The sequence below is a fragment of the Cydia amplana genome, chromosome Z (assembly GCF_948474715.1).
Source record: "Cydia amplana chromosome Z, ilCydAmpl1.1, whole genome shotgun sequence".
NCBI classification, from domain to species: Eukaryota; Metazoa; Arthropoda; class Insecta; order Lepidoptera; family Tortricidae; genus Cydia; species Cydia amplana.
This window is the reverse complement of record NC_086096.1, coordinates 4,400,339-4,416,673: the sequence shown is the minus strand read 5'-3', so window position 1 is coordinate 4,416,673 and position 16,335 is coordinate 4,400,339. Positions and strand designations below refer to the sequence as shown.

Genomic DNA, 16,335 nt, shown 5'->3' with positions numbered 1-16,335 from the left:
TACATTTGACATCAAAATGATATCATGTTGTTTTCATTTGCCCGTGCGTCTCGCTCGCGACTAGCATGTACGGTCAAGCACGAGCGAAATGTACAGGTAAGTAATAACTAAAATGTCTAAATTTAGATAATGTTTTGATGTCTAAATTTTGTTATTTTAGGCCTAATTGACACTGGTTTCCCGAGTCCGCGCCTCGCCCGCGCGTTCGGAACACCGCGCGCCGTCGGCGCCCGCGCACGCGATGTCGCGATTCAGCGGAGATCGTTCGATATTTATAATCGAAAGTGAAACATTGTTATTGTTATGAAACTTGGGATAATCAGATAATTCCATGTTCATTATTGTTGGTTCAATTGAATTTTATTGTTAGCTTTCCTACACGGCTTTCTTTTTACCTCTTCATGGGATCTAGAGTCCGTTTAAGCTAACTGCACGTTTGACGTGTTAAAGTGTGGCAACGTTGCAATGAACGTCACAATTTCATAGGTTAAAACATAGATTTATAGTTGGTAAAACAAATTTGTCAGTCAGTAAGAACCAGGAAAACTATACTCATCATTTTCTTTTGGGCGCTAGTACTAGTGTAAGACAAAGATAGTATGATTCTCTTTCTATTTTTGAAATGAGATAGTCCTTTGACAAACTATACATATTTATTTAAATCTAGTTGTGCCTGCGGCTTCGCCTGTGTTGTCTTCATTCTGAGCATTTTTTAAAGGGGAATGATTATCAAAAATAATACATACATATGTTAAGTCTCTACTCTATATTCCATTATTTTTTTATCAAAATCGGATAAGTAAACAGTTTAGCCGTGAATCGGTAACTAACTAAACTACATATAAGTATGTACCACTGTATATATCTTGTTTGTAACAATTAAGTATATAAACATAATAAACAGATAAGTTCCATTCGCATAAAAAATACCGGTTCTGAATATGTATTTACTTTCTAAGCTAAAACATTAATTGGTAATATCAATTAAAGTTACAATTATACTAATTACAAAGATAAAGTAATTCGCGCCACTTAGAAAACACGAATAATCTGTCGCGTTTTTATTTTACTCGGGCACCGCTCTTTTTTTTTTTGGTGCGAAATTTGGACTTCACGGTATACACCGGTGTACACATGCACAGTCGGAGCGACGTGCGAATCGGACGCAGTGTGCCATGCCCCTTAGTGTAAGGCCTTACACTTACTCCCTCAAAACGTTGAAAACGTTCTGATTGTGGGCGGTAAGGCTACTTAAGTATGGTCATATAAGGGTCGAGTAACAGCTACGCCCTTAACTGACCATTGTAGGCCTTATAACGTTGCAATAGAGTTCACAAATGCACATTTAACAGTGTTGACAATTGTATGTTGTCATGCTTTGATCGTAATACATAGATATCCCGAAACGAGTATAGTTGGGTATATTTTATTACTTAGGTTGTTTATAATTATGCATCTATAGTACTTATTGAACTTTTTACCCGACTACGAAAAGCAAAAGATTTTCATTTAATAAATTGAAATAATTATGAAACACAAAATTGTAGAGACGATGTCAAAGTTATGTTTACACTTTTACACCATATCCTTCTTTGCAATAAGGCGAAAAATGTAAATACATCTTTGACGGTGAACTACTGGAACTATAGTTATGAACCGTAAAAATAATTATATGTTTAATAATACTAGGTACACACTTACAACATAGGAAAAATAAGCATTTAAAAAATCATCAACCTGTATTTTTATTAGCTACCTAAGAAGTAGTGCCTAATGTAGTGCAATACCTAGCCTAAATCACTATCAGGTTTTAACAAATTTCCAAACCAACCAAACTACTTAGATAATCGACCAGACTTAACGACCCCAATTAAGAATGACAACTAAACAAGAAATTATACTAAAGGTTTTTATTCTGATATGAAATATTAATAACATTGGATAGAGGTTAAAAAATTAGTTTGATACTTAAATTAAGATAATAATTTGTGTGGTTTTCATAGCTCGGAACAGCAGTACTTCGCGTTGGGACACGACAGGTTATCGGATAAACGTAGTTACAATATATTTTTTTTGTAATCAATATTAATTAAATCTTTTTCAAAGTATTAGGCCTCTGTGTAAAAAGTCTCTCTAAATATGTGTTAAAATTTTATTAATAAAAATTATACATAATGAAAAAAAAGTGTTCTAACATAAACGTATTTACAGGTGGCGGTGCCAACTTTTTGAGAAACGACCTTAACGACATTTTGGTGTAGGCCTAGCTGTAGTCGGTAGTGGTTTTCATTTAATAAAATAGCGAGAACGGGCATTCATCAGAAATTGTATTTTAAGCATAAAAATAATAAATACCTACCTAATTTAAAACCAATGCTATCGCTTTTACCTACCGAGTGAAACTACTAACGCATTAAAGAAATATTTCATGTCAGACAAATAAGGCTTGAAACCATACGTAATAGAGAATCACGTAAAAGAAAGCCTTTATAATGGCGTTTTTTAGGCAATATGTATATTTAATTTATATAATTAACGTCCAATTCCATATCCGTGTAAGAAATGACCTCTGTTATGAAAAGCATTGTTACTCGACACGTCACGAGCACGACAAAGTTTCATAACTTTGGGTTTTCAGCTCAATTAAAGCGGTACCTAAACAGAATCAAACCGCGGTATTCGGAAAACAAGATCCGTTCTAGACTAGAGAACGATACGATATTATGTACTAGATACGTTGTAGTTTAGATTTCAACTAGTTCTCTTTTGCAGCTCAATCCGGGCAACAAATGTCACTTTTACGTTAATAAAGTATCGTAATAATATCTTGTGGAAATCGTTCAAGAGTATCTCCAGAATCGCGGAAATGTCAAATTTGACAGGCTAGATCTTAAAAATATAGTTGTCGTATCTTGGTGATGTCTAATAGATGTCTAGTTCAAAATCCGAATCGGGCCCAAATACTCTGGCGTGTGTATAGGATATCACTACATACTTAGTATAAAACAAAGTCGCTTCCCGTTGTCAGTCTGTCTGTGTGTATGCTTAGATCTTTAAAACTACGCCACGGATTTTGATGCGGTTTTTTGTAATAGATAGAGTGATTGAAGAGGAAGGTTTATGTATTATTTGTTAACCCGTACGGAGCCGGGGCGGGTCGTTTGAATATAAAACGGGAGTTGCTTATATCAATAATAGTTTATTATAGTTCATCATCATATTTCATTATCATACTTTTCAAAAACATAAAGGAAGAGGTACCTAGAACCCGCGTTTATATACATATTATTGTTACATGAGCTTACATAATAGGTAGTGGATCTCAGGGCTTAAAATACAAACTTAATCAAAACATAAAATTCGCAATTGCAATATATAAGCATTCGCATTCAATTTAATTTAATACATATTAACAATAATATTCACTTTTCCTGACCATATAAACCGCGTAACAATATGAGTCACACATCAGTATGAGGTAGCTTGTAATAGTTATTTGTACAACAAGAGATCAAAGTTTGATATTTCTTCGAGTGCTTAATTTGAGTCCCGTGCAAGCGAAAGATTCTATGATAGATTCACGAGCGTAGCGAGTGAATCTAATTTAGAATCTTGAGCGTAGTAAGGGACTCAAAAGCGCACGAGACGTAAATAACTTTGATCTCGTGTAGTTCACAAAACTTTTCACCTCAGCAGTGAGAACATATTAGAGAACCCGAAAAATGTATTCCTTCTTCATCACTTACCTCTATTCACTCATGTTTTCTTAAGATATACCAACAATTAAATTTTCACCTCAGCATCTCGAACAAGGGTACTTTGCTACTTAAAAACGGTGAGCAAAATCGCATTTTGCTCATGTTGTCTCAGTCAGTGAGCAAAATGCGATTTTGCTCACTGTTTTTAAATAGCAAAGTACCCTTGTTCGAGCTGCTGAGGTGAAAAAATACATGCTTTCTCATATGTAGTTGGACTCCAAATAACTAGAGTGATTCTTGAGGAAGGTTTAGGTACCTAAGACACCTAAGTGTATAATTTGTTACCCCATGCGAAGCCGGGGTGGGGGACGCTTTAACAATTAGGTAACTTGTGAACCATAGTACTGGACTACAAGTAGGTATATAGGTATATACAGGGTGGATTTTCTTTTTGGGTCAGTGAGGGCAGCTACCAGATCCCGTGCTGCTACGAGAAAACGGTCTAAGAAGACCTTCCCTCGATTTCAAATTAATGAAGATTGGCTTTTACAGATTTTGGAAAAAACATACAGGGTGCGAGAAAAAGGTCATTTTTGACAAACTTTTTTTTGATGCCAATCGATCCCATTCCTATTAAGGATCAAAAGCTTGTATGGAACCAAAAAAAAATTTCCGGCTAGAAAAGCCACTAATCGAGGAAAACTTTCCCCATACAATTTGTATGAAAATTAAAACTTTTATTTTTCACATGCTGTTTTTGTATGCCAATCGATTCCATTCCTATCCAGTATCAATAGTTTCCTAGGGGTCAACTTACGGTAATGTACTAAAAAGCCACAAATTAATAAAAACTTTTTCCATACATTTACTATGGGGAAAATGTGAAATGTTATTCTCAATTTTCTATCTCGCCCATCAGTCCTACAGCAATGTCTTCATACAGTATTATGGTCCTTAAATGTAACAGGACTGATTGGCCAGATAGAAAAATGTGAATTAAATTTCACATGTTCTCCATAGTAAATGTATGGAAAAAGTTTTCTTTAATTTGTGGCTTTTTAGTACATTACCGTAAGTTGACCCCAAAGAAACTATTGATACTGGATTGGAATGGAATCGATTGGCATACAAAAATAGCATGTGAAAAATAAAAGTTTTCATTTTCATACAAATTGTATGGGAAAAGTTTTCCTCGATTTGTGGCTTTTCTAGCCGGAAATTTTTTTTTGGTTCCATACAAGCTTTTGATCCTTAATAGGAATGGGATCGATTGGCATCAAATAAAAAGGTTGTCAAAAATGACCTTTTTCTCGCACCCTGTATGTTTTTTCCAAAATCTGTAAAAGCCAATCTTCATTAATTTGAAATCGAGGGAAGGTCTTCTTAGACCGTTTTCTCGTAGCAGCACGGGATCTGGTAGCTGCCCTCACTGACCCAAAAAGAAAATCCACCCTGTATGTATACATAGGGTGGGTGGCATGTGGGTGGTTTTACGGTATCTATTCTGGTATATAATAATAGACAGGATAAATATTAAAATACATATACTTAAATATCTAATTGTTATTGGGTAGCTTTTAATCCCGGGCTATAAGCTTTGTTCAGCATCCCCAGACATGTGCTAGGTCGATATTTCGACCTGTCGTGTAGTTACCTACTACCACAGACAAGACATCCTCTAGACAGAGCATAGTAACGCTACCCCCTCTGCCACAAATATACGGTAGTTTTACTCCATCTTCGAGTCAAAGCGTCTTTGTGTGACGTCCGTGTCTTTGAACGGACCAATCACGGCACGGGACTCGCTCATCTCGTCCCCCGCACCCCAGTATTTTTGGCAGCATCGGTTTCATAAAATATTGCTCTAAACTCCGTCTAGAGGATTCCTAGTCTATGCCTACTACTTATAATAGGTAGAACTCTACATCTAACTTTTGTATGTAGTTTACTTCAAGCGTGCGTACTGACTGAGTTGCCAGTCTCTATTATTTCCAAGCGCCCGGTTTATACAGAAATGACATATCGCTCGTATTAAGGGGAGGTAGGTATTCCCAGGTCGTTTAGTGGTATTTTCAATTCGAGGTGGATATTTAATTTTTCACATTACCAATTCGAAAAAGGGCTTTTTCTCCTGTGCTAGTTGGGATCAAAGTGGCATTTTTATTCAGTACTTTCAGGATTCTAGTTTAGAATCCTTCGCTTCATTTAGGATTCAATGTACGCCCTCGCCGTAAATAATTATGTAATATTGGTCTATTGTGACACAATCTACTACTTATAGATACAACATTCCGCCTTAAGTTTACGCAAGTTACAGTTCAAAGAGAAACTATGTAAGTTAAGTACTAAGCTAAGCTAAAAAAAACAAAGTGGAAATAGTTATTTGTACAACAAGAGATCAAAGTTTGATATTTCTTCGAGTGCTTATTTTGAGTCCCGTGCAAGCGAAAGATTCTATAATAGATTCACGAGCGTAGCGAGTGAATCTAATTTAGAATCTTGAGCGTAGTAAGGGACTCAAAAGCGCACGAGATGTAAATAACTTTGATCTCGTGTAGTACACAACATTTTTCACCTCAGCAGTGAGAACATATTAGAGAACCCGAAAAATGTATTCCTTCTTCATCACTTACCTCTATTCACTCATGTTTTCTTAAGATATACCAACAATTAAATTTTCACCTCAGCAGCTCGAACAAGGGTACTTTGCTACTTAAAAACAGTGAGCAAAATCGCATTTTGCTCATTTTGTCCTTTCAGTGAGCAAAATGCGATTTTGCTCACTGTTTTTAAGTAGCAAAGTACCCTTGTTCGAGCTGCTGAGGTGAAAAATGATTTCCAACTTTCATAAACGCGAAAATGTCTCAACTTTTGACCGCGTACTTTGCAGACAAAAGTAACTTATAAAGTTAAATATTTTGACCCACCTTGTGCTAGAATCGGCGCAAGCACGCACAAAACAACGCAAAGCACCAACATGTTGCAAACTATACACACAGCATTTCACACACACACAAAAACGTTAATTTAAAATACGTGCTATTCCGCGCGCGTGCGCGTTGTGCCGGCGCCGGGGTCGAACGCGGTCTGCGCGCGCGTGCGCCCCACTGCTGCCTTTCACCGGCGCTTGTGGGGAGGATTGGCAAGGCTGCAGCGAGTGACATTCAAAGCGACACGGAAATAAGTGATATAGCGATATGACAAGGTATAAATGGAGCAACGGTGGCGATAAAATTGATGTGATGTAATGCGTTAAAATGGAAGAAAAGTGATTATTTTACTTTTGTTTAACTTACAAACTTTGTATGTAATATAAATAATTATGTATAACTAATTGTGTTCAGCAACACGATGTGGGGAGATTAGGCGAAGCTCATCCGGCAGGGCGTACTGTGCGGTTTAAAAGGAATTTCCTCCCGCGGACGCTTCGGCTGTGGTTTTCCCGAGGGTCTACAGTATGGGGTTCTTCAAAAAAAGAGTGTACAGGTTTTTAAAAGGTCGGCAATGCGCATGTAACACATCTGGCGTTGCAGGCGTCCATAGGCTACGGTGACTGCTTACCATCAGGCGGCCCGTATGCTTGTTTGCCACCGATGTGGTATAAAAAGAGCGTCCGATTCTCATTTGATCGCGCCGCTATATCATATCGCGATATGGTAACGATATAACAGCGATTTGACAAGGTATAAGTAGAGCAGCAGTGGTGATAAATGAATTGAGATGAATAACATTATTCTTAAGGCCCCGTTCGTGTTCTTATCTCACACTCACTGAGCGTAAGCGTGAGCGAGATGGATGTGCGTAGTGCGTGCTCGGGACCGCGGATATTATATTTTTGAATTTTAATTTGTTGTAAGACTTGTAAGTATTAACAAAGAAAATGGAGATCGATGAGTTTCCCTCAAAAATAAATTTGCGCATTTTAGAAGCAATTTTTATACCTATGTTTAGCTGTTGTGCATAAACTGTTAAGTACGTTTTTAAAATGCGTTTCATACCTTCTAGATTATCGTGTTTTTATTTCTATGGAGTAAAAGTCAAAAAATCATTATTCGAAGCGATGAACTCACTAGAAAAAGTACTTAATATTGCTACTTAATTAAATTTTTTCCAACTGTATTGTGATCTAAACAAGCGATACGATTTCAAAAACTCTCATTGCTGAACCTACGGCACCTTAATAAATATTAATGACAAGTGTTCGTCTTCTACAGGTAACAACTTTTACTTATAAAATTAATTAGTTATGCTTATGTATGTATATCGCACAGGGTTCTCTATTTACTATTTAATATAAAACAATTAAGGTTTGCATATTCGTTACTTATGTACCTACTTATCTGAGATGAGTGATTAATTCTATCGACTTATTATAGCGTATTTAACTACTAGTCAAATCAGTTTCTTTTTTCGAACTGTCAAAACGATTTTGCTACTATCTTATCTTATCTTATACCTTTAAACGAGCAATTCTTGTATATTTCTTTATTTATATATATATATTGAGAATCTCGGAAACGGCTCTAACGATTTGGATGAAATTTGCTATGGGGGTTTTCCGGGGCGAAAAGTCGATCTCTGGGAAAACGCGCATTTTGGAGTTTTTATAATATATGTTTTCCGAGCAAAGCTCGGTCTCCCAGTGCTGCTGTCTACTTTTCTCTATTAATCTTCTGGTTCTCTATTAATTATTATGAATTATGGAAAATGCCCGATATAAAGAGGGGGGCAAAATTTCAAAGTCTAGTTATTAGGTCGAGTGGGAATAGTGGGATATCATTTGAAAGAGCTCGAATTGAATATTAAAAAACATTTCTTTATATTTTTTTCATAGTGAAAAAAAAATTGACTTATGAAGGAAATTGTGAAAAAAATACCCCCCCCCCCCCCTATCTCCGAAGTTTACCGACGAAAAATTATTTTATTTTATTTTATTTTATTATGGCAACAAACAGTCATTGCATCAAAAGATACAAAGAATGGATTACAGAGAAGACAAACAGTGCCGTACAAGCGTTATTGTAGAAACATTATATGAGTTGATACTGAGTGGTAGAGAGAGATCCATCGTACAACCCAACAGACAGGCTCACAACATTTCAACTGACAATTTATTACTTTGTATACATATATGTATATAATATATTTTGGAAACCTAAGTCAGTTAAGTTGTCGATGAAATCCGGCTAACAATTTAAATGACAATGACTAGGAAATATTAAATGGTAAATATTAGCAAAGGTTCGTAAGATCTATACCTTATGATCTATGATATATCATTTAGGTTTTACATTATTCAGAGTTCCAATTATCAAGAGTTATTGCGTGGGATGTGTTTATAAGCAATTAGATATTTCATTTTTAAAAGATGAGATGGATACATTATTAAAAGGGTTTATATGCAAAAATTTATTGTTATACATTTGAGGCGCACGGGAGAGAAAACAATTTTTTGTATTATTTTTTCTTAAAGTGGAGGGGTGAAAATAGATATTTTTTACGTGAGGAGCGAGCTGGACGATTACTACACGAGAGCCTTATTTTAAATAACAAGTTAGAAGACTGGATTAGATTATTTATAATTTTAAATAAAATTATGATTTTATTTACATAATATGTAATAACATTATCATAAATATGCACATGATAAAGAATTATCCTTGAAAAACCAACGTACATGTACATACAAGTCGCGCAAACTAGTTAGCCAATAAGCCGATAGATGGCGCTGTACACAATTACGCTTAGTATACTTTTCCGGCGGTCAAGTCTTTCGCGATTATAATACAGCATCAATACAGTAAATTTATACATTTAGCGTAAGTATGCGTCAAATCCCTTAGTTCTGATTTTATGCAGACTTATTTATGATGTTGGCCCAATTAACAATCCAAGTTTGTGACCTCGAGCGCCGAACGCAACTTTGTCAAAAATCGAAAAAACCGGAATATCGGTTTTCTTTTAGATTTGGGCGATTATAACCCTAAAAGACTCGTTTTTGATAGTACCTTTTCAGGGAATTTTTAAAGAAGACTATATAAATTTGCTACAATACGACACTAGAATTATCTCTGTAGATTGAACAGTTTCCGGGATAAAGCCTTTCAAAAGGTTTAAAATTGAATTCGTAGGCTAAGTGAGTGCAGTGAGTATGCACTTTTATCTCAGGCGATGCCGCTTGGCACGATTGTTCCTAAGGTCAAACGAAGCTGATTTGGCTCGGTAGCCACTAGATCGTACCGTGCCTACCCCCCAGAATGGGAGGGGAAAGGGTTGGATCCTCAGGTCCAATCTATGCTATATTTTTCCTACTCTTAGGAGCTAGTTATATTTATATATCATTTAGGCCAAGTGGGCCTACGAATTCAATTTCAAAAAATTAAAAACTTTTGAAAGGCTTTATCTCGGAAACTATACAATCTAGTGTCGTATTGTAGCAAATTTAGTTTTCTTTAAAAATACCCTGAAAAGGTACTATCAAAAACTAGTCTTTTAGGGTTATAATCGCCCAAATAAAATAAAAAAAAACGAATTTTCGCGGTTTTTTCGATTTTTAACCAAGTTGCGTTCGGCGCTCGAGGTCACAAACTTGGATTATTAATTGGGCCAACATCATAAATATGTAAGTCTGCATAAAATCAGAACTATATACCGGATTTGACGCAGAAGAGCCACGTTACAAAATTCGGCAAATTTACTGGATTATGAGAAAATTCAAAGTTTGTACGCAACCCTCGAATCGGTGCGCGAGACGAACTCGCACTTGACTGGTTTTTTTTCTTCGAGTTAACATTAAATAAGTATATCTAGACCAGGTACCTTCACAATCTTGTATGTCGTGATGTTGTGCACCACTTCACAAAATAGCCGACGCAAGCTCTTTGTTGTTGTTTCTGGTTTTATAGTCGTTTTATGTTTGGGTTTATACTTGCCGTAATAGTCGTCATTATTATGTCCATGGTAGTCATCGTCTCCGTCGCCTCCGCCCCCGTCTCCGTAGCCTCCGTAGCCTCCGTCTCCGTCGCCTCCGGCTCCATCGCCTCCGTCTCCGTAGCCTCCGTAGCCCTCGTCTCCGCGGCCACCGCCTCCGCTGTCTCCGCCTCCGTCGCTTCCACTTTCACCTCCGCCCCCGCCCCCGCCGCCTTCTCCGCCCCCGCCCCCGCCCCCACTCTCGCCCCCGCCCCCGCCTCCGCCGCCACCGCCACCGCCCCCGCCCCCGCCGCCGCCTCCGCCGCCGCCTCCGCCGCCGCCTCCGCCGCCGCCTCCGCCGCCGCCCCCGCCCCCGCCGCCGTCTCCGCCGCCGCCCCCGCCCCCGCCCCCGCCCCCGCCTCCGCCTTCATCAATTTCATCGTAGTATGTTCCGTAATCATCCTGCTTTCTTGCTCCTTTTCTAACACCAGCTACACCACTTTGTTGTTCGTCTCGATTTCTGTTCTCGTCATAACTAGGTGGCTGTGTTGTAAACATAATCTTATTTTCGTTGCCATTTGGAGATACTGTATTAATTTTTTTTAAATATGAGTAATGCTTGCGTTTTTTAGGAGGTTGCTGCGGTTTGGGTACTTGGAAGTTGTTTTTTCTGTGACTTTTTATTAATTTTCTCATTCTCAGTCTCGCAAATTTTCTAGAAGGCGCTCCTCTGGTGTCATTATTTTGAGCTGAGCTCGCTGAAGGGAGAACTCTTACTCTGTTTCCATTGATGGTTGCCGTGCCAGAGCTGGGGCGATGTCTCGGTCGCTTCGCATTTGAAACTATTTTAGTTGCATTTCGTTTTCTACTAGTTGTCTTTAACTCCACACTTAAAATCAAAAGCACTAATAATAATGTAAATACAAGTAATATGTTATTCGTTATTTTATTTTTAAACAATCGTTCCATACTGCTTAGCATGGCGATCCCAAATGAACAATATCTCGAATATAAGTATAATATCAATGTGTTTGTGTAAACGTTTACAGGATGCGATTTTTTGTTTAATTGTTGTAACGTACCGTAAAATGGGGTGAGTAGGGACAAAACTGAAATTCAAACCTCGATAACATTTTATTTTTACATGTGAAAACTGAATGGTGTATATAATAAGTGTTCCGGACGTTTGTATTTTAGTCTTTATTTTATTTTGGGTAGTTCCATTTCATAACTTTGACGATAAAGAGGAAAACCCACCTCACCCCGTGGTGCCTCGTATTTGGGGTGTGAGGGGTTTTCATACAAAGGTGATTTTGGAAGATTGTTGGACCGATTTTTTTTTATTATGCGTATTAGGTACTATAGCTCCATTTTAAATTGGAATGCATTATTTTTGTAGCAGTAGCCTTAAAATCCCTTCTCACCCCCCCTCTCAAACCTTCTCTCCCCGTTTTACGGTAATCACTGTTTTTCGGATTCGCTTTATGAGCACATAATGATAGAGTCTGTGCGGAAAGAGAAGAGACTCTAACATGCCAATCGCTAATGCTACGTAGCGAACGAAATACAACGGTCACTGTCGCACTAATAAGAACAGTGATAGGGAGACACAAAAAGATTCTATGGCGAAGCGCAAGCGATCGTCACCTTGGCAAGGCCGCTGTCATTGACAATAAAATCATTATTGTGCAGTTTTGGCTAAGTATTAATTAACTGCATTTTTCAGAATTGCGTATTTAAATTTACTTATTATTTCAAAATCCTTTTTGAACGTTGGAGGAGCACCATGTATACGGTAAGTGCCGACCTACACGTATTTTGTGAAGTGTGTGTGTTTTGAGACTGAGATTATAATGAGAGAATTGTTTTAATTATTATGACTATGAGATACTGCTACATTCACTTAATGCGAGAGTAGGTCGTTTTTAGTCTCCATAATACTCAATGGGATTTAGGTATTGTCCATTGGGATTTACTAATATGTACATAATATACTTTTGTTTTAAATTTTGGCTATAATGTCAGTTATTTCATATTAAAATTATGCTGCTAAAACGCTGGGTAGGTAAAGTTTTATAATGGAATCTAAATGAAAATTAGACATGTCTTCGTGTTTTTTTAATAACGTCTTCTGAAGAAAAAATATACCTACATATATTTATGTACATATTAATATACCGACGAGTTATCGATAGTTCATACTAACATTTCGTCAAGCCTTAGTGTAAAGTAACAGTTAAGATTTTTACACAAAATATTCTAAATTATTGACTTATTAGATCGTTATCGCGGGAGCAAATACAAGCCTATCAAAGAACACAAGTAACAGAACGTCTGTTTTGTAAAAACAGAATATTCTGCCTACACATACGTAGTACTATTAGTTATTCTGTGCACATACTAAACCTCTAAGATGGCTTCATATCTGGTATAAGTTTTCGTTGGAAAAGGTTAATAAAACTCATATTTAACTATTTAAATGCTTACCTATTAGTCAACTGTCAACTTGAACAATAAGTCACCAATGTATTAATTTTGACATCAGTGTTTCCTTCTTAAACTAGGTATTTTATTCTGTACGGATATGATGGTCGTTCTTGTCTACGTGACAGCGTGATAAAACGGTGTCCGTCACTTTCTTTCCCACGGTGTTAAACAGTGACAGTTATTTTATCACGTGGATAAAGATGGATAAAGCTATCCATAATAGGCTGGCTGATACCAACTTATTCGTATGAGATGACCAAAATTTTAACTACATTTTCTACTGCTACACTTTGAACTCATAGGTACATATACAGACAAGACATCCTCCTCTTCCACAAGGATTCCTAGTCTATGGGTACCTACATATAAACGTTTCTCGATAGGAGTGTCACTTCTGTTATTGTTTATTTGTCATAATCTTTCAGTACTGTCAAATCGTTGTTGCTCCCGCGATAAGAAAATCTCACTTCCTGGCCAAGGCAAGACGTAAAACTTTAGACAAACCACGGTCGGTAATTCGTAAAGCCCAGATCGCATATTTATGCCCTCACCTTCGGTTCGGGCCACAAACACCTGCGATCTGGAGCATTCACGAATTCACCTCCCTAGGTATGTAATGTGACTAATGTACTATAGCACAAAACGGAAGAAAAACTTGTAAGTAATGTAACGTGTAAACAAACTTCTTATGATGATAGAGATGCCTTTAAGCCGGCAGCTTGATTTCGATAGTATAATAAGAGTTAAATAAATATGATATGTTTTTCTTTTTTTTTTTTCATTGTGAATTAATCATGCTAGTGTCCAGTAGAATTGACACATGAGACCATCATGTTCTTGATTAATTAGGTATATTGTTTATATTGCTTAATTTAATTTTAATTCTAGTTTTTGAAACTTGGAGACCTTATACATCTTTAAGTTTTAATTTTATTTTTAATTTGTTTGTACATACTTATATTTTCAATGATTCTGACACTTAGAGACCTATACATCTCTTAGTCAATATAGGGCATTTAGCTTAGTAATTATGTGAAGATATATTGTTTTTTATGTAACATACAAGAACAAAATGTTGTGTCTCACAGCTATACGTTATTACAATTTAAATATTAATATGGCCCGGCAGCTTGAATATGTCATGCTCGCTTAAAAGTCTTTGCTTACGGTGGCGTTGTTGATCGGGTCGCCACTTTCCCGAATGAAGGTTGAGAGAGGCGATGGCTGAGATACGCGTCATACTCGTGAACGGGTGCTGTTTGTGGAGACTGGTCTATTTAAGCTAACACGAGCTATTATTTAGTAACTTTATTTTTGAGGATAATTACATGGACATACCTCATTTGGTTCTCGTATGCTATTTTATTTTTACTATCATTTTCTTTCTTAATGAATGTTTTAATTAGGTATACAGGATTTTGACTCTTGGAGACCCTATACATCTCTAAGGATAATTTGATTAACTACTATATATTGTAATCTTTTAGTTATGATGACACTTAGAGACATTTACATCTCTAAATAATTTTATATTATAGTTTTTGTATCTTTGTGTTTTCTTTTTCAATACTATTGTTATTACGTTTTTTGTAATTCGACATTTAGAGACTTTATACATCTCTATGTTAGTTTGATTTGATATTTACGGCTTAGTTGTATTTTATAATTGTTGATGTGTTTTTTTTGCTGTATGTAAATTCCATATTGACGTGTAAAAGTGCCCTTGTGGCCTATTTGCTGAATAAATGTTGATATTTGATATACTTACACTATTTATGCATGCGTGTCGTAAGTTGCCCCTTTCCGAATAGTACCTACAAACCAAATCATATTTTTTTACTTAAAGATACCTACCAAGAAAATGAGGTTTTTAATATGTATTTTTTAAATATATTTTTTTTTTCTTGAAAAGGCAGTGGTTCCTTTTAGCAATAATAATTATTTAGAGTCTGTGCGGAACATAGAATTAGAATAGACAAGAACAACTGTCAATCTTCAAAAGTGCGACCAAAAATGAAATGCAAGTGTGTGCGTAAATTGTCTATGTGAGATCAAAAATAGTGATGTCAAGGTACAACATATTAATAATCTGTCGGTGTTTGATCGCTTTATCGACTACTTTTTCAAATGGGTTATTATAAATGTTAAAATTCTACGACATTATGACGTATAAATAACACTTGCACTGTGTGTGCTATCAAAATCGTTACAGACTTATCTTAGTCTAACTCTTACTGTGTTGGAAAGTCAAGTTTAAATTTACTGCTAAACATGTGCACCTTCAAAAAGGTATAACAATCGTTATTATTTGAAGTCGGTTATAAAGGTTAATATCTTATTGTTAGTGATGTCTTGTGAAGAAATGATTACATAGCTATTAATATACCTACCGACAAGTTATCGATACTGTCATCTGAACATTTTGTCAAGCCCTAGCGTAAAGTAACAGTTTATGTTTTTATACAAAATATTCTAAATTATTGAGTAATATGATAAAATTAGCACACAAAGGAAGAAAAACTTATAATTAACTGTATAAACCGGCTTCTTACACTTTTTATGCTGTTAATTTGACAAAATATCGTTAAGAACATTTCGCCATGAATATCATAATTCCTCTGAAATGAGTACTTGCTAGGTTTATTTGGCCCCGTGACACTACAATCCGGTACACTACAAGACACTATCTTCATTGTATTACTTTATCAAATAGTTTTCTTCCGAATTTGTGTATATTTTTCAAATTGAAAATTACGGTGATGCGCTCTTGGCCGTCCGCGGCCGTCGTCAAACTCAAAAATGGTCACGTTTTCTCATTTGTAGTCTGACTCTTTCGCACTCATGCGATGTTCATATACGTGATGGCTTCCCTTTCGCACACTTCAGCTGTCTGTCAAGCGCGAGCGCGAAAATTACAAGTCTGTGGTGCGGAAAGAGAAGAGTCGTGAAATGTATGGGCTTCCTTACATTCCACGACTCTTCTCTTTCCGCACAGACACTAAGTCAGGGATGGTTCCTTATTGATGTAAATAATAGGGAATATAAACAGCAGGTGTACCTGAGTACAAAGAATAATAAACACTAATTTGAAAGTACTTTATTTAAAATATAACACGAAAGTTCTACAAAGTTATAAAATGTCATTATCAAATGCAATACCCTCCAAACGTCAGGCCCCTCAGGCCCTTAATTTAAAAGTGGGAAGAGTTATAGGGGAAGATTTTAGAAAAAAGTTTTCTTA

General features: G+C 36.4%; 1 protein-coding gene and 1 long non-coding RNA gene across 2 annotated transcripts in view; one reads left to right on the top strand and one right to left on the bottom strand.

Moving 5' to 3' along the window:
• Positions 1-6,767, bottom strand: part of LOC134660890 (sushi, von Willebrand factor type A, EGF and pentraxin domain-containing protein 1) — a 112,210-nt gene extending 105,443 nt beyond the window's left edge. The window contains exon 1 of the mRNA XM_063516744.1: positions 6,626-6,767. Within this exon, the coding sequence (XP_063372814.1) occupies positions 6,626-6,677 (52 nt within the window). The 5' untranslated portion in view covers positions 6,678-6,767. The remainder of the gene's footprint in view (positions 1-6,625) is intronic.
• The window catches only part of LOC134660964 (uncharacterized), a 383,074-nt gene that overhangs the window by 345,190 nt on the left and 21,549 nt on the right, over positions 1-16,335 (top strand). The window lies entirely within an intron of this gene.